General features: G+C 44.5%; 1 protein-coding gene across 5 annotated transcripts in view; it reads left to right on the top strand.

The window, feature by feature from the left end:
• Nucleotides 1-26,334, top strand: part of LOC108918519 (membrane-associated guanylate kinase, WW and PDZ domain-containing protein 3-like) — a 109,958-nt gene that overhangs the window by 54,365 nt on the left and 29,259 nt on the right. For 4 of the 5 annotated variants that reach the window (XM_018725859.2, XM_018725858.2, XM_018725861.2 and 1 more), the window contains 2 exons: nt 13,564-13,680; nt 17,815-17,934. In XM_018725859.2, coding sequence (XP_018581375.2) covers nt 13,564-13,680; nt 17,815-17,934 — 237 coding nt within the window. Of the gene's footprint in view, nt 1-12,392; nt 12,480-13,563; nt 13,681-17,814; nt 17,935-26,334 lie in introns of those variants that run through there. The other variant, XM_018725862.2, reaches the window with a different exon arrangement.

Here is a 26,334-nt window from a genome sequence, read left to right as displayed (position 1 = left end):
GAACAAAATGAGGCAGCTGCCCGATAACACTGACTTTGACCCACTGTCCTTGCCGTGTTTACATTTAATTTACCGTTCCACGGAGATTAGGCTGACGTGGAAGGAGAGAGGACCGAAGGGGAGGAAGCGCTGGAGCTTGGAGAGGTGGAACAGACTATGGAGTTAATTGGGAGAGAAAGAAGCAGGTTGGGAGGAAATGTAAAAGAGGGGAAGAAGAGGAGTGAAAAAGGGATCCTGGTGACATAACAATCGGACCCTTGTAGGGAGGAAGTCTCTGCTGGCAAGGTCATCCTGCATTATGTATGCGAAAGCTTTATCGTATTATCTTCTGTAGGCTAACGTGGTTAGCGGGCCTGTAACATGTAGACTGCTGCTTTCACAAACCTTGTGAATTATTCAGTCCTGGAGCAGTAGCCTAGGGAGATAACACAGAAACACACACACACGCTCACACACCCTTTGCTGCAGCATGGAACAGTTTTTCAACGTGCAGGATAGTGAAGGCAAGGTTGGGTTATGGACCAGAGGAGGACCTAAGAGGGTTGTGCTCATTTTTGTACCCAGAGACTTTCATATTCCAAGTGATAATTTATAACTGTATCCAGTACTGCGTTTACATGCAGTTACACTCTTCACCCCGACATCACCCAGCTGGGGGGGGGGTGCAGGACAGATTACAGCTCTGGAAATGGTATCCTTGCTTCCTTTCTTCCTCACCTTCATACCTTCCTCCAAGTCCCACATTCTAATGGACAGCCCTCTATTTCCAGGTGGTGGGTTCACGAATGTACATTAATATTGCACAAGTGACTTGTACAGTACCCAGTATTTGGCTCACCTGCTTCAGCAAGAAATCAGCTGACATGTGTTCCCTGCTCTTCTGCAGAAAGTGGCAAGGATTTCGGGATGTCCATTGCTTCGCTCTAGCTGTTTTGTCAAGTGTGTCCCAAACGAATATTGCTGAGGTTACCCATGTGTTCTTTAACGTTGACTGTACAGTGTTGTCTCCCTGGGCACACGCTTTTAACCCCAATGGCCTCTCTTTATATCTCGCTCAATAAACAAGTAACAGTGTAAAATGATTACTAGCGTAAGTGGCTTTGGATAAGTCTTCCAGGGAGACAAACAAAAAGATGATGCTCTCCAGTGTATGGTCAGGACTGCTCCGGGCACAGCTGTAAGCCCACGGGAGATGGTCAGCCTTGTGGACCCTGGTGACGGGGTGCCCCTCCCCCGAGTCTCCTTTGGGGAGCCTCACTCAGCAAGAGATTGCTGCTCCCTGACTCCTCCAAGCCCTTTAGATCTCCTCCAGTGCTAATCCTGTTTTTTAAATATTCCAGGAAAGAGGATTACCTCGCAGAGCTGTGTGAATTTCGGCACAGTTCACTCACACTTGATTAAATTTATCATTGTCTTCCAAAAACCTTTCCAGTCTTTCCCCTTGGATGTCTGTTTAAAATAAATCCAAATCCGGGCTATGTAATTAAGCTTTAATTGATATTCCTCACCGGGGGGATTTTTTTTGTTACCATGTCTGCCGGCAAGAGAATCTAGGGAGCCTTGAAGGCGATTTTGCGCCTTCGTTTAATACATTTGAGTTTCTGCTCAGCACAAAGACTCACGTTTGACCATTAAGAATGTTAAAAGTCAAACTTGAAATCCATGAACCAGAACTGTGTTTCGTACTGCCAGGTATCCCATTGTCTGTCTGTGTATCAGTGCACCACTTAATTTTGACATTTTGGTATTCTGATGCCTCGTAACTGATACTGGTGTTCACTTTTTAGTGTGGCTTGCCAGTGTTATTTGCCAGAATCGAAAACCGTGTGTTAACACTGAGGGTAAAGTTTTAGTCTGTGAATTGAATCAACGCAAAGTCAGTTGAGAGCTCATCATTTAAATTACATTTATTTAGCAGATGCTTTTCTCCAAAGTGACTTGCAACAAACAGTTCCTATGTAGTTTTGTCAGCCCACACACCTTATTCACTGTGGTGACTTACACTGTTAGATACACTACTTACAATGGGTCACTCAGCCATACATCAGTGGAACACACTCTCTCTCACACACAAGATCAGAAAACCTGAACAGCATGTTTTTGGAGTGTGGGAGGAAAAAGGAGCACCTAGAGGAAACCCATGCAGACACCAGGAGAACATGCAAACTAATGCAAACCCCACACAGACTAAGCAGGGATCAAACCCATGTCCTCTTGCACCACCCAGACACAGTGAAACAGCAGTGGTACTCACTGTGCCATCATGCCACCGTCATCAAGCCTTCTTTTATTTATTGAATGCTTTTCTCTAAAGCAGCTTACAGTGTTAAACTACTTACAATTATTTACCCATTTATACAGCTGGGTTATTTCACTGGAGAAATTTAGTGTAAGTACCTTTCTCAAGGGTACTGCAGCCAGAGGTGGGATTCAAACCTTTGACTTTTGGGTCAGAAGGCAGTAGCTGAATCCACTACACCACCAGCTGTTCTCCTATAACAGCAGTGAGGACCCTCATCCATGGGTGACAGGCCATAAATTAGTGACGTTGTTTGTTCTCCTTTCATGCAGGGAATTTGGCATCAAGGCATCTTCCGCCTGAAGCCACATCACTGATGTACAGCCCACTGCCGGAGAGTCCTGGTGACCCCCGGACTGCATAGGCACAAACCGCTTGCTTGTTCTCTTTGCCTTGATTCCCCTCACCTGAGTCACTGTAGACTGACCGACTTCTTCCGAAACGTCCTGGCCTCCATCAGTTACTGGGTGTCGCTCAGTCCCACAATCCCCTTTTGTCTTGACAGGCGGAGTGCTGGAGCTATTTTTACTCCAGCAGAGAAAAAAGAGCACAGCGAGGGCGCTTTGCTCTCGCTCGAAAGAGGAGGCTTTCAAGTTTCAGCAGAATCCTGCAGTCGTGCCAGGCTTCTCTGCCCCCCCTTCGCCCCACACCCCCTCTATGGAGCACACCACGGGTTTTCTATATGTCAGAGGTAGAAGCTTAAAGAATTCTCTGCAACTCTTATGAGAACTGTCACTCCAAAGACGAGGAAGGTTTTGTAGCACACGCTGCAACTTCTAAGCCGGATTGGCTGAAGGTGTTCTTTGTGGACTTTCTTTCACTCGAGGCTCTAATTGATGGGTAGGGGGGACAGGGGCTGACATGTTGCCGTGAGTGGTTTTTAAGAAGGCGGCTATGGTTTTAACAGAACTCTTATTAACCGCAGCGCTCCCTTGACTTTCTTCTTGATATTTGCCCAAAAGTTACTCACTTAGCAATTTCTTTTTATGCCACAGTTACCAGTGACGTTTGATCGTGCCTCTCTTGGTCCATTAACAGCTCAGTTTTCATCACACACCTTGTATGCACTGTTTCACATCCAACAAATATCAACATTTTACCATATCCTTTGAAGTACACAAGCTCACACTAACACTTCAAAGTCCAGCATCAACTCAAATGTCTGATTGTACATTTTTTCAGTTATCTGATGCTTTTTTCCAAGCCGCTTACAATTATTTACCCATTTTTACATCTGGGTAATTTACCGGAGCAACTTATGGTAAGTACCTGGCTCAGCGGTATTGCAGCTGGAGATGGGAATGAAACCTACGACCTTTGCATCCACTGCCGGCTGTCCTTGTACTTTTAGTAGCCTGCTGAGACTCACCCAGGAAACTTTCAACACTTTTCAGTCCCATTAAAAGGAATTGTTTTGGTATATTATGCAGTGTGTACCACAGGATGCAAATAGGCAGTTTTTTTCCTCTTCACCTTAGACCTGAGCTGAGTCAGAATGTTCCTGAAGTATTGCACTATTCCCAAAGTACAGGCCATCCTTACTTTCTGAGGTCAGCATTCAACTCTTCTCTCATTAATTTGCCCAGTGTTTGGAACCATACACTCTGAGAAGTCTGCTGAATGAAGATGAATTCTCAGCTGTTCAGTTTTTCTGCTTTGCATTATTTAGTTCCACAGCAGCCACTTTTGTCTCACTCGGTCAACTTGATTTATTACCCATTTATACATATTGCATATACAGGCAGTCCCCGGGTTACAAACGTCCGACTTACGTACGACCCGTAGTTACGAACCGCCCCCCGTAAAGCCTACTATATTAAAAATTCTAGTTACATACAGTGACTCATAATAACAAACAGGCGCTACTTTGCGAAGAGCATCAAAACACTGCTCGTCTACATTAGTTTGTTGGCTCGTGAGCGCGTGAGCCCGAGGTAGGACCAAGGCTTCCTTCTTTTCCGTCGGACCACGTTGCTGTTAACAGTTTCTCGTGTGTTACTGTATTTGGCTAATTTTTTTTTTTTGTTTTTTTGTTTTTACCCTTCTAACCATGGCACTAACGCGTAAATGTGATACAAGTTATGGTGATGCAGCAGAGAAAAGGAAAACGATCACGATTGAAACTAAAGGGGAAATGGCAACGAACATTGGAAAAGGGAAGTTTCTTTAATGTTTTTATACCCACACACACGTGCGCATACACGCGCACACACACACATTCTCTCTCCTCCTCTCTCTCTCTCTCCCTCTCCATTATAAATACTCTAGTTACATGTATTCTTATTATTATTGTTGTTGTTGTTGTTGTTGTTATATTGTTATATTTAAGATGTTTTTGTGTATTTGGAAGTGTTTCTCTATTGTTTTTTTATGTATAGAAAGGTACACAATATACTATATACTAAGACAAACATTTGACAAACTGACGTTAGATACCCACCATACATAACTGTTCCGACTTGCTTCAAAATCCAGCTTAAAGACAGAAGACAGATTTAGGAACGGAACTTGTTCGTAATCCGAGGACTGTCTGTATGTGGTTATACCGATGGAACAATTGGCTGTCTCCTTAAACTTAAGTGTTTTCTTTTGTCTGACACATTGCGATAAAATCCTTTCTGTAGGCAGAGGCTTGCTGAAATTCTCTCTTTTTTTTTTTCAATTTTATGAAATCAGCTGAATGCTGAAATGGATTCTCTTTTTCAGCCTTTTACTTTCTTGGACTTGTTGCTAAGAATGACTTGCCCAAGTCGTTCAGTTTTCATCGGTACTCCCACCATTTTACTGAACGTGTTTTGTCCACTCATTTTGCTATTGGTGTTCCTGGATTTGAGCGTAAACATTAACTTTTGTTTACTCAGCCCTCAGTAAAAACACCTTTGAGTAACTGCCTGCACAAGATTGCCATGGTGGGTGTCCCCTAGGTCAAGATCTCAGTCAAGTTCAAAGAAAAGCAGGAGCCGTAGTGGTGTGAAAGTATGAAGGCCTCATAACTGAGTAATATTACTAACAGCTACAGGCCATTCATTGTTTTTTTTTGGCCTACTAATGAGCTTGTTAAATATCCACACCATGAAAGAAGACAGGGTTCTTCTCTGCCTCTGTGCATGTACTGGTCCCTTTCATTTCTTCAGCATGTTGCAAAGTGCTTCAGCTTCCCAAGCACTGTTTTGATGAGGGGCTTTAATGCAAGAGAGTTGCTTCCACAAGAATCTAATTGACCCACATGGGATGGAAAAACGACTTGAACCAAACCGTTGGTCCAACGGATTTTTAGATTAAACCTCCCACCTCCATCCCTGCTGTGCAAAACAAAACACATTTCCAGTGCCTCAACTTCTGCAGACATCCCAGCCAAACATGAAAGATGTTTTAGAAGAAATGGTTGGGTGGTGATTTACGCTGAGGTTGAAGAGGGGTGAGGGGTTCAAATTTTCTCTTATTATCCCCAGAATAGTCTTTTTTAAAGGAGTTTAAAAAGCCGTGGGAGGTAAATCCTCCTGTCTGGTTCTGTGAGATTAGAACAATGCAGCAAAAGTGAGAGAAGAGGTGAAAACTCCTGATATTGTGTATCTTCACAAACTAGCAAACAAACAAAAGGGTAAATGATGGTTGGGGTACAGTTTCCACAGTATTCTAGTCTTGCATACCTTTCATCTGTTGCTAATTTTACTTAACTTAACTTAATTTAATTTAGCCTCACAGAAGGAAATGGCATCATTCTGCTTTTAAGAACCACTTGTTCAGTTGTGCTGGTGGCCTTTCAGAGGGACACCCATAGGGCACAGAATATACCCCTCATACAGCATACACACACATTCACAAGTAAGGGTCAGATCAGCGTGTCTTCAAAAGGTGGGTGAAAGGCTGAAACCCACTCAAATTTGGGGAGATACTGCTGACACGGCATCGACATATCTGTGTTTGGATCCATGCCTGTCACATTGCATCTGTCAGACTAGCACTGCGCCCCCTGATCCAATACTGTTCCCTGTTAAACACAATGTGTTAACCATAAAAAGACCCTGAAAAAGCTGCTGATGGACGTTTCTGACACAGAGTCGACACTAAAGGAAGCTGCATTTTAAGACAGTTTTGAACATTGTGTCTTTAATGTATTTGAGCTCCTCTTCTGCATCAGATGACATTTCTCTTTTACTGAAGACTCCCCATCTCTTATATTGCCTGAGCATACCAATGAAATAATGTAATATCTCCGCTCTGAATACCAGTGACAAACCCCCCGGCTGAACACCCTGCACCAACGAACGCCTTGTGTTGTCTCTGACACCCTTCAGACCAAAGACCAGCATGATGTATTGGCTCCTGCCATACTCCTGACAGCCGCCATTTTTATCGCTAAAGCCACAGAATGTTCCTTCCAATGGCGTGTGTGCTTTGAGACTTCATATTTCTTTACAAAGCCATGTAGGTGCTCAGGGGCAAAATAATCTGTATAAGGGAAAGAATCGTAATGTTGCAAAAGTTAAAAATCATTACATTGCAAGAAATGGAGGGAGAGTTTCTAGACAAGGACAATGCCAACTTCCTCTTAAGGCCTATACAGACATGCGTCGCTTAACGATGGGGTTACGGTCTGAGAAATTCGTTGTTAGGCGATTTCATCATTCTGCGAACACCAAAGAGCGTACTTATACACACCTAGATGGTATAGCCTCGATTATAGAGTGTACTTATACGCACCTAGATGCGCTACGATGTCGGTAGTTGATAACAATTTTTCAGCTTCATTATAATGTTATGGGACCACCGTCATATATGTGGTCAGTCATTAAGCGAAACGTCATTAAGTGGCGCATGATTGTGTTAAATAAGAAAAAACCTAAATGGTCGGTACACATTCACATAAGACATACTGTAAGTTTCCTGCTTATAGTTCTTCAAAGAATCCTAGAGTTATCTGCGTAGGGGAGAATCTGAGTACACATCCACTGGTAAAGCATACAGGTTAAGGGCAGCCTGTGGTGCAGAGGCATAAAGGATGACAACTCAAGATGGCTGAAGATGAGTCTCCAAAGGGCAGAAGGATTTGACCAGGCCCTCAACTTCTTTCTCTTGCTGCTTTCAATTCTGTTGTAACCTTTTTCGTGCATTTTAAATGCGTGAATGATTTTGCTCCCACACTTCAGAAGAAACGGGGTTTCAGCTTACTGTGATGCATTCAATCTGGGCTTTTAGACCTCCTCCTGGAAGCCAGTGTTTCCCCTGGTGACGTGTCAAAGAATGAAAAGGCCGGTTAAAAAAAAGTCAAGTGTGATTACACGGTTGCGTGTTTGTGTGTATTTAATCTTTCAAAGGAGTGTGTTCTGAAATTGGTTTTCCGTACCCTTTTCTGAGGAACTCTTATCCTGTGCCGAACGGATAGAGGATGAGGAATATGTTTCCAATGTGTCTGTTGACATTAAATTTGTTTAATTTTGTTTTTGCATGCCATGTCAGTAGCTGGTGCAGAACCATCAGAGATAGTGTAAACTGTGAAATTTAAATGTTTCCCAAAATGCCCCGTGTCTCATTTCTTTTTCTCTTTTTCCCATCTCCTTTTCTCTTCAGCTGAGATTTATGTTCCCTTAACACTTTAGAAGTGAATATACTGTTTTTTAGAATCTACATGAGGACAAGGGGCAGCATTCCACTTGAAACAGATGATGGAGTGTAGACAGGTGGCTTGTCCAGTTTCAGCACTCGGAGACAGCAGTGATATTTATGGATTTAGGGTTGGGGTATTATTACTTTAGCACTCTTCTTCTAGCACTGTCTGCCCCACACAAGTGCTCTGTAAAATGGTTTGTGGATGGAAGAAGTCCTGAAGTGATGGAAACTGTTGGTGTTCTTGCAATCTAGTTCTGCTGATAGCTGAGTTATCATTAACATGACACACGGGGCGGTGACGAGTTCGGGCAAAACCAATTAATTAACTGAAAAGAAACTGGAAATGAGATGGCTCTTAGGCAAAATAAAAAGGAGGCTCTACTAAATATTGCTAAAATAAAAAATAAATCTTAATCTTCCATATCGGGCTTCAGCAAAAATTTTACATTCTTGGCATTACACCAAACACGCTATACTCAGCACAAGTCTTCATGCCCCACAACCCCCGACACCTCTTCTTTCAGGCCGCTCTCTTCTCTTTTATGCTAAAATATCAGCAGATCCCGTTAAAATGGACACAATTGTTGAAATAGCTAACATGATTTTTCATAACACGACATAACAGGTTAGTCTCCCGTCATTAATTACTCTGTAATACTGTATGGGTGTCTATCTGCACTTCTTCAGCGCTTTTGGAACTATATCAAACTGTAGATTTAAGTGCTCACAAAGAAAACATACATACATGGGACACTCAGTGTTTAAGGGTTGCATTTAATGGAAAAACTCAAAATAGATCAGTGACGACAAAAGAACTCTATTAAATAAATGCAGATGAATTTGCACTCACCGAATAAGTTGACGTTGTTTGGACAGTTCAAACATGGTCATGATTATTGAGATTATAATAGCAGAACCTGCCAGAAAGGGGCACTAGAGGTTAAAGATTTCACAGAGCATCATCCAATCCATAACCATGAAGCAGACCATATTGTAGCCGTGGCCTTGATCCGATCAACTCTCTGGAGTCACATGAAACTCAAAGACAGCTCTGTTTTATGTGAAGAAATACCTTGTCAGCAGAAGTACAGGTATTAAATGAAAATCCTCATAATCTCATATTTTCGTAAACGAAATGAGTGTTACTTGGGGTATGACTGTGTTTAGATTCACTATGCCTGGTGCTTGTTTTTCTGGATGTGGGGTTTCTTCCTGGATGTAGCTACAAGTCTGGGATGTAGGCATGTGCGTTGATTCCGGCTTGAGTTACAGTAGAAAAGGGCAAACTTTGTGCTCCCTGTATGCTTTGTCCGTTCTCTTCCTTCGTCCGTTTTCTTCCTTCTCTCACACTGTGGTAGTCCAAATAAAATATGGGCTATTGGTCTCATTAACCAAGAAGCCTGGTACCTTTACATGCTTTGCATCCCTCTACATGTAACTATAGCTATTTAAGGTCTTGTCATGTTGGCTTCTACCTGATTCCTAGAAGCTGATATGACAGAGAGCAATGCAAGAGTTGCACGCAAAAAGGAATGCAAAATGAGCTGTCAGGTAGGAGCTGAAGCTGATGGGTTTTGGACTTAGTCTTTTACCAGAAGGCTGTCAGTGTACAGCCAGTACTGGAAACTGCTGCCTCATGCTTGCTTCATCTAGATTTTATGAGAACAGAGTGTAAAACTGAGGCAGGGTATCACTAGTTGACTCCTCAGCTCTTAACAGCTGTCACTGTGGCGTATTTAAAAAGCAAATGGATGTGACATGGTCCCGCTGTCGGCTGAGAGGTTTTTTGCTGATATTCTGAGTACTCTTTAGTAATAAAAAATAACATGTGCCCTCATTATTATAACCTCAATACCGCAATGTTCTATTTGGCTCTGCAAAAGTAATTCATAGAAAGTAAAATCTCTTTAAAAGGACATCAAGCCTCCCTCCTTATCCGCCCCACACACAGTCATCAGTTTGCCGAACACTTTTTAAAACGAGTCAAAACCATTAACGTTTTGTAATATGCAGCGTGACTCTACAGAATGGTAGGTTGAACATGTGGAAGTGCATGCTGTGCAGACGCTGTGACTTCTGTGCTCAGCAGACCAGTGCAGATGATGTTCTGAGGACAGCGGCTCTTCAGAAGACCGCCATCTGTTCTCTGGAGAGTGGAGGGTGTGTGTGGGTGTCGGGGGGTGAACACTAGCACGGCTTGCCTGCATCCTGTCGGTCTCCATGTGCCCTGCACTACTGCAGTGATGGGTCAGGGGCAGCCGTGGAGAGGAAGGAGTATGTGAGGAAGATTCCCCACTTGCTCTTTACCTGCAGGGAAGGATCTTCACAGGTCCCAGATACAGGTGGCAAGGTGGCCCAGGGAGTAATGCTGCTGTCTCACAGTGCCTGGGTGGTGTGGGAGGACAGGGGTTCAGTCCCCTGCTCAGTCTATGTGGAGTTTGCATGTTCTGCAGGTGCTTTCTTTTTCTCCCATGGTCCAAAGACATGCTGTTCTCCTCTAGTGTGTGAGTGTCACAGAGAGAGTACTGATGTATGGATGAATGACCCATTGTAAGTAGTGGATCTAGCAGTGTAAGTCACCGTGGTGAATAGTGTATGTGGGCCGACAACACTACATGGAGTTCATTGGACGTCACTTTGGAGAAATGCATCTGTTAAAGAAGTAAATGTAAACGTCCCTCTCTTACTACACGCACGTCCACCTGTCCGTAAAGATGAGCTTAAGCTTAGACGCCAGAATCAATATGTGTCCTCGTGAGAAACAGGTGCAGGAAGATCCATCATACATTCCATGGAAGTAATGGAAGTGCTGCCTTTCACAAACATTTCTTCGTTTTCCCTTTGTTTTATTGCTTCTACAGGGTGTGTACTCTAAAGGCTGCAGTTAGGCTTATACCTAGGGTTAAGATTATGGTGACCCTTAGGGTTTTTTTTTAGTTTAGTATGCCTGAGATAGTATTAGAAAGAGGTAAATGGCCATGATCCCTGTACACCATGTTGACGGAGGCTGATGGCTGCGTGGTGTGGTGGATGAGCCCTGCATAAGTGAACCGGGGCATTAACTCATCAACTTGTTACTATCTAGCGACCATAGTAATGCTATAAATAGTGGTTTAAGTCGGCATAAAAGTCTTTTCCTAGAAAGTCCAGAAGGGGTGGGTAGTTACTGGCACTTGGGCCCCAAAGGCTATTTTCTCCCTTGCCTTTCGGTTGGGAATTTTGTGTGCTTTCCTCCATTGACAGTAGGCCTACTTATAGTTTTAGCAACTAATATGGGTACTGTAGTAATGTAATGCATAGACAGATTTTTATTTGTATTATGTCTTTAATCCTTTGTTCAGTGCTCTGTGTCACTGGGAGAGAAGATTTTAATTGAATTGAACTGAATTGAATTGAATTGAATTGAATTGAAGAAACTGAACTGAAGACTTTCTGGTTATAATAAGCCATAAGATGATGTAAGACCTAGGAAGAGTTTAAGAGCGATTTAAGATGAGAGCAAATTGGACAACATGGCGAGTGAGCAGGGGATCAGTGCTGGTTTAAGTTGCAGGTATGAATTTGGCTGCACTGTCAGGTATTGAAGCTCTCTGTTAGAGCCTGGGGCTCATTGCTTTTTCCCTGGATAAAAATGTCACTCATGGTACGTGAGGGTAATGGATAAGTTGGCGGGACCATGCCTGCTGGCAAAGAAAACGAAAAATGGAAAGGAAGAAAGATTGAAGTCGGTGCGGAAAAAGCAAGGATGGACCGCGTCTCTCGACTGCATTGAGCCTATACCATCTAGGTGTGTCTAAGTACACTCTATGATCGAGGCTATACCATCTAGTGTGTTTAAGTACACTCTATGACCAAGGCTATACCATCTAGTGTGTATAAGTACACTCTATGATTGAGGCTATACCATCTAGTGTCTATAAGTACACTCTGTGATCAAGGAGGTACCATCTAGGTGTGTATAAGTACACTCTGTGATCGAGGCTATACCATCTAGGTGTGTATAAGTACACTCTATGGTATTCGCAGAATGATAAAATCGCCTAACAGTGCGTTTGAAAAACATGTAGCCAGTGTGGACTTAAAAGCTCTGGGTTCTTCTGCCAGGTAGGACATCATTCTCTCAATCCGCTGTCACCTCAAAATATGAGCAGCATATAGGACTCACCGGTAGTTACCCACCAAGCAAACCGGAAACAGTGCAATATAGTAATAAGAGGAGCAGTATAAATTAATGTGAATACCAAGTTTTTTGGATTTCAGTGGCTGAATCATTCATTGCAGTGTAGAAATTATGTACTTTTGAATGACGATGTATAGAAGGGATGTGCAGTGATGCCCTGCATGCAGTGTGGCAGCTCAATTTTATGGCTTTATGAAATGTAAAGAGGGAGTCAGGTGAGCATCATTATGCCTTTGCCTCCCCCTAGGGTCTCTGCAAGACTTGACCAGCTGGGGTCTGGCTGTCCTGGGAGAGAACGACATGGGTCATTTGCCCTGGAATGCTCACCGCTCTACGTGCTCCATGTGCACCCATATTCCCGCGTTGTCCTGCCACCTGCTTCCCCCATCTGTAGGTCTGAATTGGTGTATGCCACCCCCCCTCTGCTGATCTACATTGGTGCATGCCATCCCCTCCCTGCTGATGTGCACTGGCGCATCCTTTCTACCATGGTCTCTCTTGGGCCACTTACACGTGCCCCAGCCAGCTGTCTGAGCCCGTGTTTATCAGTGTTCATCTGTTACCTCTCAGTGGAACAAATGCAAAAAAAAACATCGTTGTTCACAGTGTGATCGTCTCAGAGGATGTGGGCGCTTTTTCCGTGTCTATGTGTCTATGGCTTGTGAACGTTCCTTTGCTTCAAGTTTGAATGGATGAAGTCATTGTGTGGTTGTTAGACCCTAAAATTCCCCCAACACTCAGATCTAGTGAAACATACCAATCAAGTCTTTTTATTGTTTCTCTTCTCCTCACCTCCCTGTGACTGGATTTAAACTCCAGATTCTGCTCCCATCTGTATTTCTGGCAAAAAGAGTTACTACTCAAGGTTATTACTCAAGGTGACACCTTGACGGAGCCCTTAGGCTGAAGGAAGACTTGCCGATTTCCTGGTTCAGCATTACAATTGTGCTGGGGGGGTTAGAGCACTGGTGTTCCATGCATCTGGTAGCTTGGTGCTGTTGGTTGCTCTTGTCGATACCATCTATTGAAAAATGTCCTGTCTCACAAAAAACATCTGAGAGACTTGAGACTTAGCATATAGATGAGTCTTAGCTCTTTCTTTCACTTCTTCTTCAACCCCATCTCAGCAGACCACTCTCAACTCTCTTTGTTACCTTCACATTCTTGAGCTTTGCCCCAACTTCTCCAGTTTTCTCAGAGGTCTTTATGGACCCAAGTGTGAGCAAGGTCTGTATTGTGTTTCTTTTTTTCAGGGGACTTGACTTTTACTTTGTTGGGTCTTTCCGGTAGACTTTACTGTTTTTGGAAGCTTTCTGAAATGACAGCCCAACTTTTCATACAAAGAAGCACGGTTGTATTCAGGTTGAGAAATCATGGCTCCCCTCTTCAATCTGACGATGTACGAATTATATATTCGGTGGGAACCTTCAAGTAACCTTCACGTGTGTGGGTTTATATGTGTTTTTTCTCACAGGGAAGGTGTTAAACACAGACCTACGTCATTACCTCAGCCTGCAGTTCCAGAAAGGCTCCCTGGATCACAAGCTACAGCAGGTCATCCGGGATAACCTATACCTGCGCACCATCCCTTGTGAGTAACACCCTCACCCCCCCTGCCTGGGACATTTGTTCTTCTCACCTATATTATCCAGAAAACACCTCCACACCCACCAGGACCAAGATTCTGCCATTCCACCTGAAGCATAGGGTCAGTTGGGCAGCTGGTAGCGTACTGGTCAGAGCTGCTGCCTTTGTACCAAAGGTTGCAGGTTTGAATCCCACCTCTGCCTGTAGTACCCTTGAGCAAGGTGCTTACCTTAAATTACTCCAGTAAAATTACCCAGCTGTATAAATGGGTAAATGACTGTAGGTATCTTAACATTGTAACTCACTTTGGTGAAAAGTGTCAGATTAAATGTAATCGTACTGGTCAGTTGTACAGCTGGAGTTGTGTGAAGTAGGCAGTGGTGTTAAATCCCGAACGAGTGCTTTCAGTGGGCTTGTGTCAGATACTCCTCATGTCCTTAAATCCACTTTGAACTCACAGCGTTGTCAGTCTCCAGTGCATCTTACTGCATGTCCCACCAAAGCTCATCACCTCTCATACTTCACCCAGTCCTCTGTATTCCACCCCCCTCCCCATCACATCCAGGTTGGCTATAAATCAGCTGCAGAGGCTTTGCCACATGGCTGCAGTTTCTAATCTCTGTCCTCGACTGTTGTCTTAATGAAGAAGCAGTGGAGGTGGAAAGAATGAGGACTCCTCCATCATCCTCTCTCCCCTTCACCCCCCGAGTCAGGCTCACTCGTCCGTCCTGTTCTTGTAATTCTCGGTGTTTCTCACTCTCTGGGAGAAAATCCATCTCCATCCTCCTTAATAGATCCCAGTGGCCACAGAGCCGAGGCAACCTCCTGGGAGCAGCGCTTTGTATATCTGCCTTTCTGAGTTAGTGCGGTCAGAACATCCCCTGTGGGTAACACACACCTTACAGTCCTACTTTGGACCACCAGCTATTTACTGTGTTCCATATTTGTAATTGTGCTTTATTTTGTATTTTCTCTAATTTGTGATATTTGGCACATTGGCAGATCTAGCCTGAGGCTAATGTGTGTTGTATTGGGGATTTAATCATCCGTGGTCTTTATTTCCCTCATAATTTTTTGGTGTTCCACAGTCTTCTCACTGCTTGTTTCCTTAGGAGGTCCAAAGCAGGAGATCCAAACCAGCTCAGGTGCTCATGTGGTTTGTTCCATAGCAGAGCCCATGGCGGCCTGGCTGGCTTCACTGTTGCAAGTGCCCGGTAGATGCCAAACATCTGGGAAACCTGCTCTGCAGAGTATGAGTTCCCAAAGAAGCATCATTTTCTCTCTTTTTCATTGAATCCGGTGTCTTGCTTATCATTTCCCACAATACTATTTACAAATTGGCGGTTTCAATAGTACAAAGACTGGGTTTGAATGTTGACTTTATTACTTTCAAGAGAGTTAAGAAATGCATTATCCATCTCCTCACTACAGTCTTCTTGGATGTGTAAACATTTTTTTTTCCGCAATGAAAGTAAAAGTCAATGAAAGCCTCTGATAGGTCAGACTGTGTTTGCGAGATTGTTGTTTGGCTGTGCTGAATATAAAAATGCACTCTTTCTTAATGGCCGTCTGAAGGTTATATTGGAATTCCTCACCCCGTATGCTGTGTAAAACAATTGAAATGGCGCTGCTATTCTTTTCCTGCCCTCAGTTATCCATTTTTTCATTTGACAGTCTTTATTAAGCTTTTGAGGACAATCTTGTTATGCCGTGAAAAAGGAAAATGTTGTGAATGAGTAGACTCTGCCAGTAGGAACATTTTCCCGCGTCGGCCTGAAAGTGGCCTTTTACAGCAGGACGTAATGTGTGCTTTTTTGTGCCCGGGTCCATTATGGGCCCCAGCGGTGCCGTCTTCCAGCCATGCCAAACTGGATGGCGAGGGAGGGGAGGGGAGGGGGGTTGACTTTAAAGGCCATGAAAGGGGAATAAAGGCTCCACAAGCCCAATAGGGGCAAAGAGGACCTGGGGGGTCCAAAGCAGCCGCACAACCCTGGAACAACATCCATAGTCACATCCTCCCTTCTCCTCAGGAAGTCGCGTCTGACACGGCACGGCAGCGAGTGCTTAAAAGCTCCTTTCGAAGGACAGAAAGGAAGCAGGTCTGAATACCAAAAAAAGAGGCCCTCGGGAGGAATTCAATTTCAGGACGGCCTGAAAGCGGGGGAACGCTGCCATGGTCGAGCGAAAAGGGCTCCGTGCTGCCCGTCGCCGAGGGGGGGTGGGTGCTACAAAGGCAGAACTGTCGTACCTGCCCGAGGGGGGCGGGGGGTGCTGAAAGGTGAACTCGCCTCCCCTGCCTGTCTGCATCAATCAGCCTCTGTTGTCCAGCCGGAGGTTCGGTTTTCCAGTTTCGCTTTGTCAGGGAGAAGATTCTCAGCGGTGGTGGAGTTTGGCACAGCAGAGCTGGTTCAGGGCGTTGCTGGCTGGGGGGAAGGCTACAGGGCTGGTGAGACGTGTATCAGAGAACGTGTAGCCGGATGAATTAAGGGCTCGAGAATAGGTGAGCCATCGGGGGGCACCATTGTACCGACACGCTCCTCTACAACACAGTTCCTTAACCGTTTTCTAGGTCACAGAACCCTTTAAGAGTCCAATGAAAGTTAAGACTCCCCTCCTGGAAAAATGTCCATAAATAAATTCAGAGAAAATATTATGCAATTTATCGCACTGAAACTTCATTACCTTCATTATCAAAAATGATGTTATATGTAGTATTAATGCAGTAATATTTTATCGTATTGCTTTATTTAGTTAAACTGTTATTTTCAAAGCAAGTTTGTGCATAAGCTATAGCAACCTGAGAGGCAAACCAGTGTTCAGTACCTGTGAATATAAGTTATAGACACTGCTTTGCACTGGAACGACATGGGTTTGAGTCCCTCCTCCTGCCCTAGTACCGTTAAGCAAGGTACTTTACCGTGCTGTTTAAATTGGTACATCATTTTAAGTATCCGAATTTGTAAGTTGCTTTGGAGAAAAGTATAGGTTTATATATACGTATACAGATGCTCCTCGACTTATGATAGTTAAACTTTCGATTTTTCAACTTTACAACGGTGAGCTGGCGATAGACATTCAGTAGAAACCATACTTTGAATTCTGAGCTTAGTTTTTTCCCAGGCAAGCGATATGCAGTGCAATACTCTCTTGCGATCCGCATCTCCTAGTCTGCCATGCGGTTGTGTTTTGTGCAGCCATAATGTCACAGAAACGCCCATCAGTGTCTCCTGCTACCGGTGGGAAGAAGAAGAGGAGGGCAATCACTCTTGAGGGGAAACTCAAGATAATTGCCCAGCATGAAGGCAGCAAGGCCATAATGGCCATCGCACGTATGCTAGGCTATGATGTTCGGCACGTTAGGTGTATTAAATGCATTTTTTGACTTACGATGGGCTTTGTGGAATGTAACCCCATCATAAGTCGGGGCCATCTGTGCGTGTGTGTCTGTGTGTGTGTGTGTGTGTGTGTGTGTGTGTGTGTGTGTGTGTGTGTGTGTGTGTGTGTGTGTGTGTGGGGAATCATGACTAGACAAGATTTGTGAACTTTCATTGCTCCTACAGTCCCTGTTTACAACCACTTGTAATTCAGCCAGTTTGCAGTATTTTATCACTTGGTGACATGTGGCTCGAAACAATGTTTGGAGAAACAGGAGGAAGGAACTTAGGAAACTCAATTCCCTGTAAATGTTTTTAGCTCAGTAAATATTTAAAGCAGATTGTCAGAAGATAAATGGCCCTGTTTTTTCATCAGCGGGCAGAAGTTTCCCCGCTTTCCTTTTTAGCTTTTTTCATCGCAACTCCTGAATGAGGTTCACAAGTTCACATATTAGACACATAAATTCCATGTAGCTGAGGCTTCAGCAAATGGGTGGCTTATTACGGGATTTATGTAATTAATGTTGCATTTGCAAAACGGAATTAATAGAGACGCAGAGGGGAAAAGAACGTGTGGCGAAGTATTGGATGGAAAAACGTGAACAAATATTGTGAAAACCTTGCCAAGAGGTGACGGTGACACAATGGTTGCCCTGGTACTTTGTGGTTTCATCCTCTGGGTGAATGTTTCCTCCGCTCCCGTTCTCCTCACTGCATGTTCACCGGCTCATTATTTCCCGCTTGCTTTTTGATTTGATTGGCAGGTACCACGAGACAGCCCAGAGATGGGGAGGTGCCCGGGGTCGACTACAACTTCATCAGCGTCGGCGAATTCCGCATCCTGGAGGACAGCGGCCTGCTGCTGGAGAGTGGCACTTATGATGGTAAGACCCGTGTTCCTCCTAAGCGGACTGGAGTTTTCCCAGTTCTCCCAGTCTGTGTGGCTTGACAGCGGCTGTGTTATTAAAAACATGAAAAGGCCATTGCTCAGACATGAGGTGTTTGTAGCTCCCGTCCATCCAAACATTTCCAGCACCCACTAGTTCAGGTGGGGCCACAGACACACAAAGCCCACAGACAAAGGATACGGGACGTCCTTGATGACGTACCACTCCTCTGCAAGAAAGGCACCCAAACCCAGTTAGTTGGGACAATTTGAAATAATCGGTTTACCTCGTACGTGCGCCTGAAATGTAGGAAGAAGCCAAAATACATGCAGAAAAATCCTTGTGTGGACTTGGGCACCGAGGCTGGATTCGAACCCCCAGTCTTGGAGTTGTGAAGTGACACTTACTGAGCCAATGTTCTTCCCTCTGTTCTTTGTACCAATCTGCACTCCATTTGTACTTTCAGAATGTCTGAGATTAATTAAAAGTTGTATCGGGCCCCAAAATAATTAATTCCTAATTCCATTTTAATTATTTCCAAACTAATTTTAGCACAGTAAAAATGTAGTAATACAGCACTTTCCCCTGCCGTGACCCTTCTAATGTCTTTGCTTGAACGTTACCTCCTCGTACATATTTGCCCATATTGAGTATTCCGAATAATTAACATCAATTATTAAGAATAATTAAGATTAAGTTTAAGTTGTACTAGACCCTAAAACATTTAATGACTAATACATTTTAATTAATTTAAACTAATCTGTGTGAATTTAGCAGTATATTATTTGTCCCTCTAGCCATGGCTCCTGAACCACATCGTAAATATTACCAAATTTGGGGTCTTTAAAATGGCAAATAATGAACATGGATTATTTGGAAGAAATAATAAGTTGTTCTAGCTTTTACTTTAAATATTTCATGACAAACACATTTGATTATGCTCATTTCAATAGGTTCCACTGTATGACAATAATGTAACTCCGCTCCTGAAAGTTACCGTTAGCGAAGGAACTGCTCTCTGGTCCCTTGTTGTGGAGGAATGTGCCGGAACAGGAGCTGCTGGGTGAATTTTTTTGCCCAGCGGTCGAAACACTTGCTCGGTCCTCTGGCCGTTCTAATGACTCGCTGCTGACTGGAGCGGCTCCAGGCTTTTTGGAAGAACATCTCAGACCTTCTGCTGAGGTGGTTCTTTTCTTCCCGGAGGGCGCTGTTTCGCACAGGTGACGCCAGCAGTCCCGTGTGGAGCAATACGCCGGGGGCCACCTGCAGCCCGAACAGTAAATTGGCTCATTTAAGAGAACGGCAGTGACAACAATCCTGTTAAAATCCAGTTTAATTATGGTGTGACAATAACAATTTGTTCTGCTCACCACCCCAGGCACATTTGAGAGTGGGAGTCCATCCGCTCATTCCTGCCTTTAATTTATCATGAAGGAAACATAAGACATTGCAGCTTCGCACAGGTTCAAACCTTTAGATAGATTGTTGGTTCACATCTACAGCGGGGAAGTGTTGGGTGGAGAATAGCTGCTTCCGGTCACCAGCTTTTATTGCTCCTTCCTCAGTATCGGAAGAAGGCTGAGCATGGCATATCAGAGTCTTTTACATTTACATTTATTCATTTATCTAACACCTTTCTCCAATATGACTTGTCATGTTCAGCTACTTACACTTGTTTACCCATTTATACAGCTGGGTGATTTTTACTGGAGCAGTTTTAGGGTAAGTACCATGATCAAGGGTATTACAGCTTGAGGTGGGATTCAAACCTGCAACCTTTGGCTCCAAAGGAAGCAGCTGTAACCACTACATTTCTATTTCTGTGGCTGAATTCTACTCTTGCTCTTCAGTTTTCCTGCTGTACCATCAGCTTTACCTTCTATATTTGTTAAAGTGACCTGACAGTTTGTCAGGTATTTCGGGGGACCGAACATATTGACGGAAGTACTCAGTGGAGTTAAACACATCATTTGGGTTCTTCATACAGGTTTATTCTGCACACCCAAAAAGAACAACTGATGACATTATGGTGTGTCAGCAGTTCAGTTGTACTCTGTCTCTCTGAGGGGTTAGACAGCCAGGGGACTCAGTTCCCCTTGGCTTTCGGAGTAGGTCTCACCCTAGGGTGCAGTCAGTGCTCCCTGCTGCACACGACCCTATTTGAGAAGCTCTCGTGCTTTGCGATACCAAGGAGAAGGCGTGAAGCTTATTTTGGGAAAGATGGGTGAGTGGTAGTGGCCAATGTTGAGCCCACACTGCCGGCCTCCTGCCTTCCTCGACTCTCTGGGGAAACCAGACCGGCCGGAAGAACAGTGCCGACCGCAGGCGGTAAAGACCCAATGAGGGCAGAGCGGCACATTGGTGCATGAGAAAGGCCCGGATCCCAGCATCAGACATCCTTCCCTCGCGTGAGCGTGAACTCAGGGGAGCCGGCAGGTTCTCTGGGTTCTGTTAGAGATGCAGGAGAACTGACAGTGAGAGCTGCTGCACAGCACAAGCAGTTATTTCAGCAGGAAGATTACCAGTGTGCGCAGAAAGGGGTGGCTGTTGGGGGGGGGGAGGGGTGGTAAGATAAATTTAGCAGGGTAAAAATGGAGCACTGGATCTCTGGAAAAGCTGGCAAAGCAAAGATCTGGAGATTTGTAGATGCCCTGGCATATTAATGTGTTGCTCCATGCTCCTGTGTTCTCTTTGGTGGTGGAGCCTGTAGGATGTTGCCCCCCCTCCATCGGGGCGGTTGGCAGGCAGTGCTGATTCAACACCAAACAAGCAAAGTGGGGTGCACAGAAACGGGCGTGTTGGATGAATAACAAATAATGTCATATAAAGCAAATATGCCTGCTAAATCTTCGAAAAAAATGCTGCAAATACCGTAGCGAGTCACAAGTACACAGCGAGTCACAAGTTTCCGGAGCGACTTTTTTTTCGCAAGATGTTTAATGAATTTGAGCAGGGAATCACCCCACCCCCATCCTCACCCCCCCAGCTCTCGTGCAGCAGTTCTCAGACACGTAGGACACCTGTGGCTCCATCACGTTCCCGTTTTCGCACAGTTTGCCCGGGTGTGCTCAAACTTTTGACTGGTTTTCAGTCACAGTTCCTACACGACCGTGTGGGTATCTGCTCCACACTTGCCCAGTACCGCCTCGTAAGGGTGGGTCCGCAAGTGGTTCACCGTGGCCTTCTTCCAGCATGTCTTTGGGTTGTGAACACGGATAGAACACGCCAACTACGTCTACACAGATGGAGCAGGTCCACACAAAGAGGTGCGTTGAGCTCCTTGAGTGGCACTCCTTCTAACCAATGTCTGTGTCACGTGAGCTCAAACCCAGTCTCCGAGGGCAGATGTGACCGCCCTCCAGTTCCTTAGAGAAACATCCAACCCTTTAACACTAAGCTCCAGCTGGACACCATGAGGTGCAGCTTGAAAGTGTGTGAACTCGACAGGGATGGTCATTATTCTCGTATGAAATATTAGCATGAACTTATGAAATGAATAAATGACTGATTTACATTTACATTACATTTATTCATTTAGCAGACGCTTTCTCCAAAGCCACGCACATCTCAGCGAAATTGTGCATCATATTAGGAGGAAGAGGCATAGCTACAGACGTGTGATCCTTAAGCAAACCTAGTTTGTTTCTTTCCACTTTATGCACCGATGTTCATCGCTCGAGGAGGTGCATAAAATGCAGGATAGATGAATCCTGATAATGTCCTACCAAATTTTTCTTTTCTTTTTTTTTTTTTTAAGAATAAGGTACACAGAAAAACAATCACATGCAATGCAGGAGTAGCGGCTGTGTAAAGGCCTATCTGAGGATGATCATGAAGTTACGGTGCATGAACTTTTACACCCGACATGAGCTTGAGCGATCTTGAGCGAAGTGAGTCTGGAAAAGGTGAGTTTTCAGACCCTTCTTGAATGTAGACAGAGTTTCAGCAGTTCTGAGTGAGAGAGGGAGGGCATTCCACCACAACGGAGCCAGAACCGAGAACCTCCGTGCTTTACTTTTCATGCGCGGGACCACCAAGCGGGCAGAAGTAGCCGAGCGAAGGGGTCTGGCTGGGGTGTAGCGGTTGATCAGGTCTTGATTTACACCCCTGATTCAACTTACCTACCTGGTATAACCAGTGCAACTTGGACTTCACTTATTTTTTCACCTGCGCTACTTGTGTGTTTCTACTACACACATGATTTCCTCTAAAGCATCATATAGAATTGTTCATTACACACCTACTATGTCACATGAGAAACACTGATTCTCGTCAAATGACTGTTTTGTGGTAAAACTAAGGGACACAAGGGGTTTACACACATTCCAGTACCACTGTACACTATGTTCTCTCTTTTTCTCCTGGACACCACACTGAGATGCCTCTTGTCCTTCCAGCATTAACCGATGTGTGTTGGGAGGCCCTGGGCTGAGAGTGGTGCCAAATTAGTCCTTGTGTGAGTGTCCAGTACGTTCTGTAAGATACCCTAGAGTGCAACAGCAAGGGAGAGAAATAACTCTACTCAGCTTCTGGTATGGGTCACACAGGGGGGTGTGCGTTAACCACGTTCTGTGCTCTCGTCAGTGACAAACTTGCAGTTTACATTTATCTGACACTTTTCTCCAAAGCAACTTAAAATTATTTATCCCTCTATACAGCAGGGTAATTTTACTGGAGCAATTTAGGGTAAGTACTTTTCTCAAGGGTACTACAGCTGGGATTTGAACCTACAACCTTGAGGTCCACAGGCAAAAGCCCTAATTACTGCCCTAGCAGCTGTTCCTTTCCTTCCAGCAACTTATGAGCCTGTAACAATAATGTGACTCAGTGTCTCTGTGATCAGAAAATCATAAAGGGGAACTTTGAGCAGTAGCTTTCAGTTCATGTGCCTCTCGCTCCCTGACACACACACCTCACTGGGAGCCTGAATACAGTACATGTCATTGATCTTTGTTTCCCGCTGATGACACGACTTCCTCTTTCCTGTTGCTCATAGTTGGAAGGTGCACAGATTTGCCGATCGCAGACAAGTGGGCCTTACAGGAGGCAGTGCAGCGCATCTCAGGTTTTCTGCCCTGTTGGTTGCAATGAGGATCACTGGGACCCGTTGCATTGTGGGTAGCTCTCTCCCACTGCAGCTGGGCCCTCTGTGAACTGAGCGAGAGTAGAAAAGTGGCTCAGACAAGGAATCTTGAGATACTGGAGTTAAAGCTGCAGTCATACGCAACGATGTTTATCATGACCTGTCATGAAGGGGACACTGGAAAATCAGGATCTCTCACTGACTCCGCTGTTTGTGTGTTCGTGGCCCTGGAACACACACTCGTCTTGGACTTGAGAGACAGGAAGTAACACAACAGTCCTTTCTTCTCGACCCTCTCTGTTTTTACCATCTATGAGTGTAAATTAGTAGAAAACACTGTAGTTTCTTATAGTATTTCTTTCAGACACATACAGTGCTGCTGGAAGGTGTGTGAACCCCGTGTCCCTTAGTTTTACCACGAAATGGGTATTTAATGAGAATCAGTGTTTCTCGTGTGACATAATAGGTGTGTAATAACCAATTCCATATGTTGCTTTAGAGGAAATCATGTGTGTAGTAGAAACACACAAGTAGTGCAGGTGTAAACATAAGTGAAGCCCAAGTTGCATTGGTTATACCGAATATATAAGTAGAATCAGGGGTGTAAATCATGGTCATTTAGTCATCCTATCAGTTTATATTAATATTTTATAAAAGAATAATGAGCATCCCTGTAGGCTTCACACACTTTCATGCAGCACTATATATGAACATTATTCATACTCCATAGTGTTAGTGTTTCTCAGTAAGAATATATCTCCCAATAAGCGTGTGGTTGTCTTTATTTCTATGTTATCATGAGCATTTATTTTGGGTCTCGTTCACGTGAAGTGGGAGCTTGCCGATGGTCACTGCGGCCTCATCAGCGTGCGCGTACGTGCGTGCGTGTGTGTGCTCATGTATGTGCTCGTGTGACCACCTTGGCGAGAACTGTCTGACACTTGCGGTATTTTAGTACGGGAGAAAGAGAGCGTGTCACTGTCAAATCACTGTCAGCCCGCGGGAGAACATTGGGGTGACATTAAGCCAATTTCGGGATATCGGTCTCTTCGCTGATGGATTGCGAAGCTCCTTGCAGATTAAACTGACAAATAATGGAGCAAATCTGCCTTGACGTCCCTTGTTCTCCTCCTCCCTGCGCGTCTAATGTACATTTATCATGGGCTCTGAGCCTGGTGTTTATAAGCAATTAATCACACGTTAGCGCTCGTGATAAATGTCACCGGTGGATGGAGACAGGCACAAACGAGCCAACGGCTTCCATCTATTATCTCGATCGCTGCCCCCGCCAACGCCTAATGAACGTATCTTCAGTATGAATGAATGAATGAATGAATGAATGAATGAATGGCAGCGCCTGCGTCAGGGTGAACAAGCGCACTGCGTGTCCAACGGAAGGTGCTCTCACCTCTGTTTCGGGGGTGTTTTCCTTTAGTGTGAGCGTGAGCCGTTGGACATGGACCCCATCTTCTCACTGGCGAGACGCGGGACCGCAGTCGCCGAGTGTCCCGTCTCCATCACACACAAGCTGATGGAGCAACTGGGGCTCAAAGCTTTTAGTCACGCACTCTGAGACTCGTTCCGCTGCTGGGTATTTATGTAAGTATCTCTGGCGATACACCCCGTCCGAGGCGGGTGCAGCAGCAGCAGCAACCCGTGAGTTGACCTTTGAACAAAAGTGTTCCAGTTCAAGGCCAGTGAGGCTCCCTGCTGTTGTACCCCACGGTTGCTTCATTACTTTAGTAAGATAACCACGGATTAAATGGGTAAGGTGTTTGGATGCCCATTATAGGAGTTACCTCTGATAAAGGTATCTGCCAAGCAACTCAACATCTGTCTGCCCATTTGTCCATCCGTCCCCTGCAGCATTTTCAGTAACACTTGTCCAGTTTGTCGTTGTGTCGGTCCACAGTCTCCTACAACTGACGGCTATAATGTGGGGTAACCCTAAACAGGACAGCAGGTCATTGGGGGAGCTGGTAGGATGTTGGTCAGAGCGCCTACCTTTGGATCCAAAGGGTATGGGTTTGAGTCTCACCTCAATCTAGTACCTTTGAGCAAGGTACTTACCCTGAATTGCCCCAGTAAAATTACCCTGCTGTATATGGGTAAATAGTTATGAGTAGATTAACATTGTAAGCTACTCATAACTGCAGGGAGTTTCAATGCAACTTCAACTTGGACCTGCAACCCTTGGGTCAGAGGTCATCTCACAATGAGGAATGTTTCTTGTCGCTACTCGTATTTCCCGTGAACACCTGGAGTGACAGTGGAAGCGACCTTGGCAGCGGTACTTTTCCTGTCTCTCGATTCAGACTGTGAGTAGGTTGAGTACGACTGTAGTAACATGTGGAGTAAAAGGAAGTACAGCGTCGGCAGTTATTAATTGCCCTGAGAAGGCAAATCCCCAAATGGTGTCTTTTCTTTCCCTTAATTACGCTTCACATAAATTATCTAAGGAGTGTAATTAATTCCAATAGTGTATATTTAACTGGAACAGACATTAAGCACCGTATGTGTGTGTGTGCTTGGTTGTGTTCAGCAGGGCATATGTGCTCCTAATAAATGTGTGTTTTGCCAGCTGTTGACATGGTGCACACTGTACCTCTTATATTGCACAGTACAGTGTTTTGGACACAGCGGTACCCTGATCGTCACGCAGTCAGTGTCATTGACCACAGGGCTCTCCCCGCATGAGGGGCCTTAGTTCTTGTGGACTTCTGTTGTACCAGCGGTGATCCGTTTTGATGAGCGTTTAACCGGCAGTTGAAAGCGACAGCACAGCTGATGATCTTACACATGAACAGAGGCGCCACTGATGTTTTTAACACCGGAATAAGTGAAGAAGCCTTTCCTCAGAGCCAAGGAGGTGCCTGGAGTTGTGTTGCGTTTCCTTCGCCGCAGCTCTGCGGATGTTCATGATACATCTTCTCAGTTTTTTCAGTCTTTTCACAGTTGTAATTTCATAATAATAATAATAATAATAATAATAATAATAGTAATGATCATAATGATAATAAAAATAATAATAAAAATAATGAGAAAAATAATAATAATTAAAAACGCCTTTTACTAATTTTTCCAGACCTCTTATCAATAGATACAAATTTTTGTCAGAACCTCTCAGAAAATAAATAAATAATTTCCCATTTGAATTCAGAAGTTCAATATCAGCACTACGACATATCTACTCCGGCTCATTTCCTCATTGTTTTTGAGTGTTATTTGCGCATAATTACATGTGAACTCCAAGAGGTGCCCGACACACGGTAGTGTTCGGGAATGTGTGGTAGAGAAGTGGCAAAGGGAACCAC

Source organism: Scleropages formosus, chromosome 22, assembly GCF_900964775.1.
Source record: "Scleropages formosus chromosome 22, fSclFor1.1, whole genome shotgun sequence".
Lineage (NCBI taxonomy): Eukaryota > Metazoa > Chordata > Actinopteri > Osteoglossiformes > Osteoglossidae > Scleropages > Scleropages formosus.
Note: the sequence above shows the minus strand (reverse complement) of the source record. Positions and strands in the feature narration are given on the sequence as shown.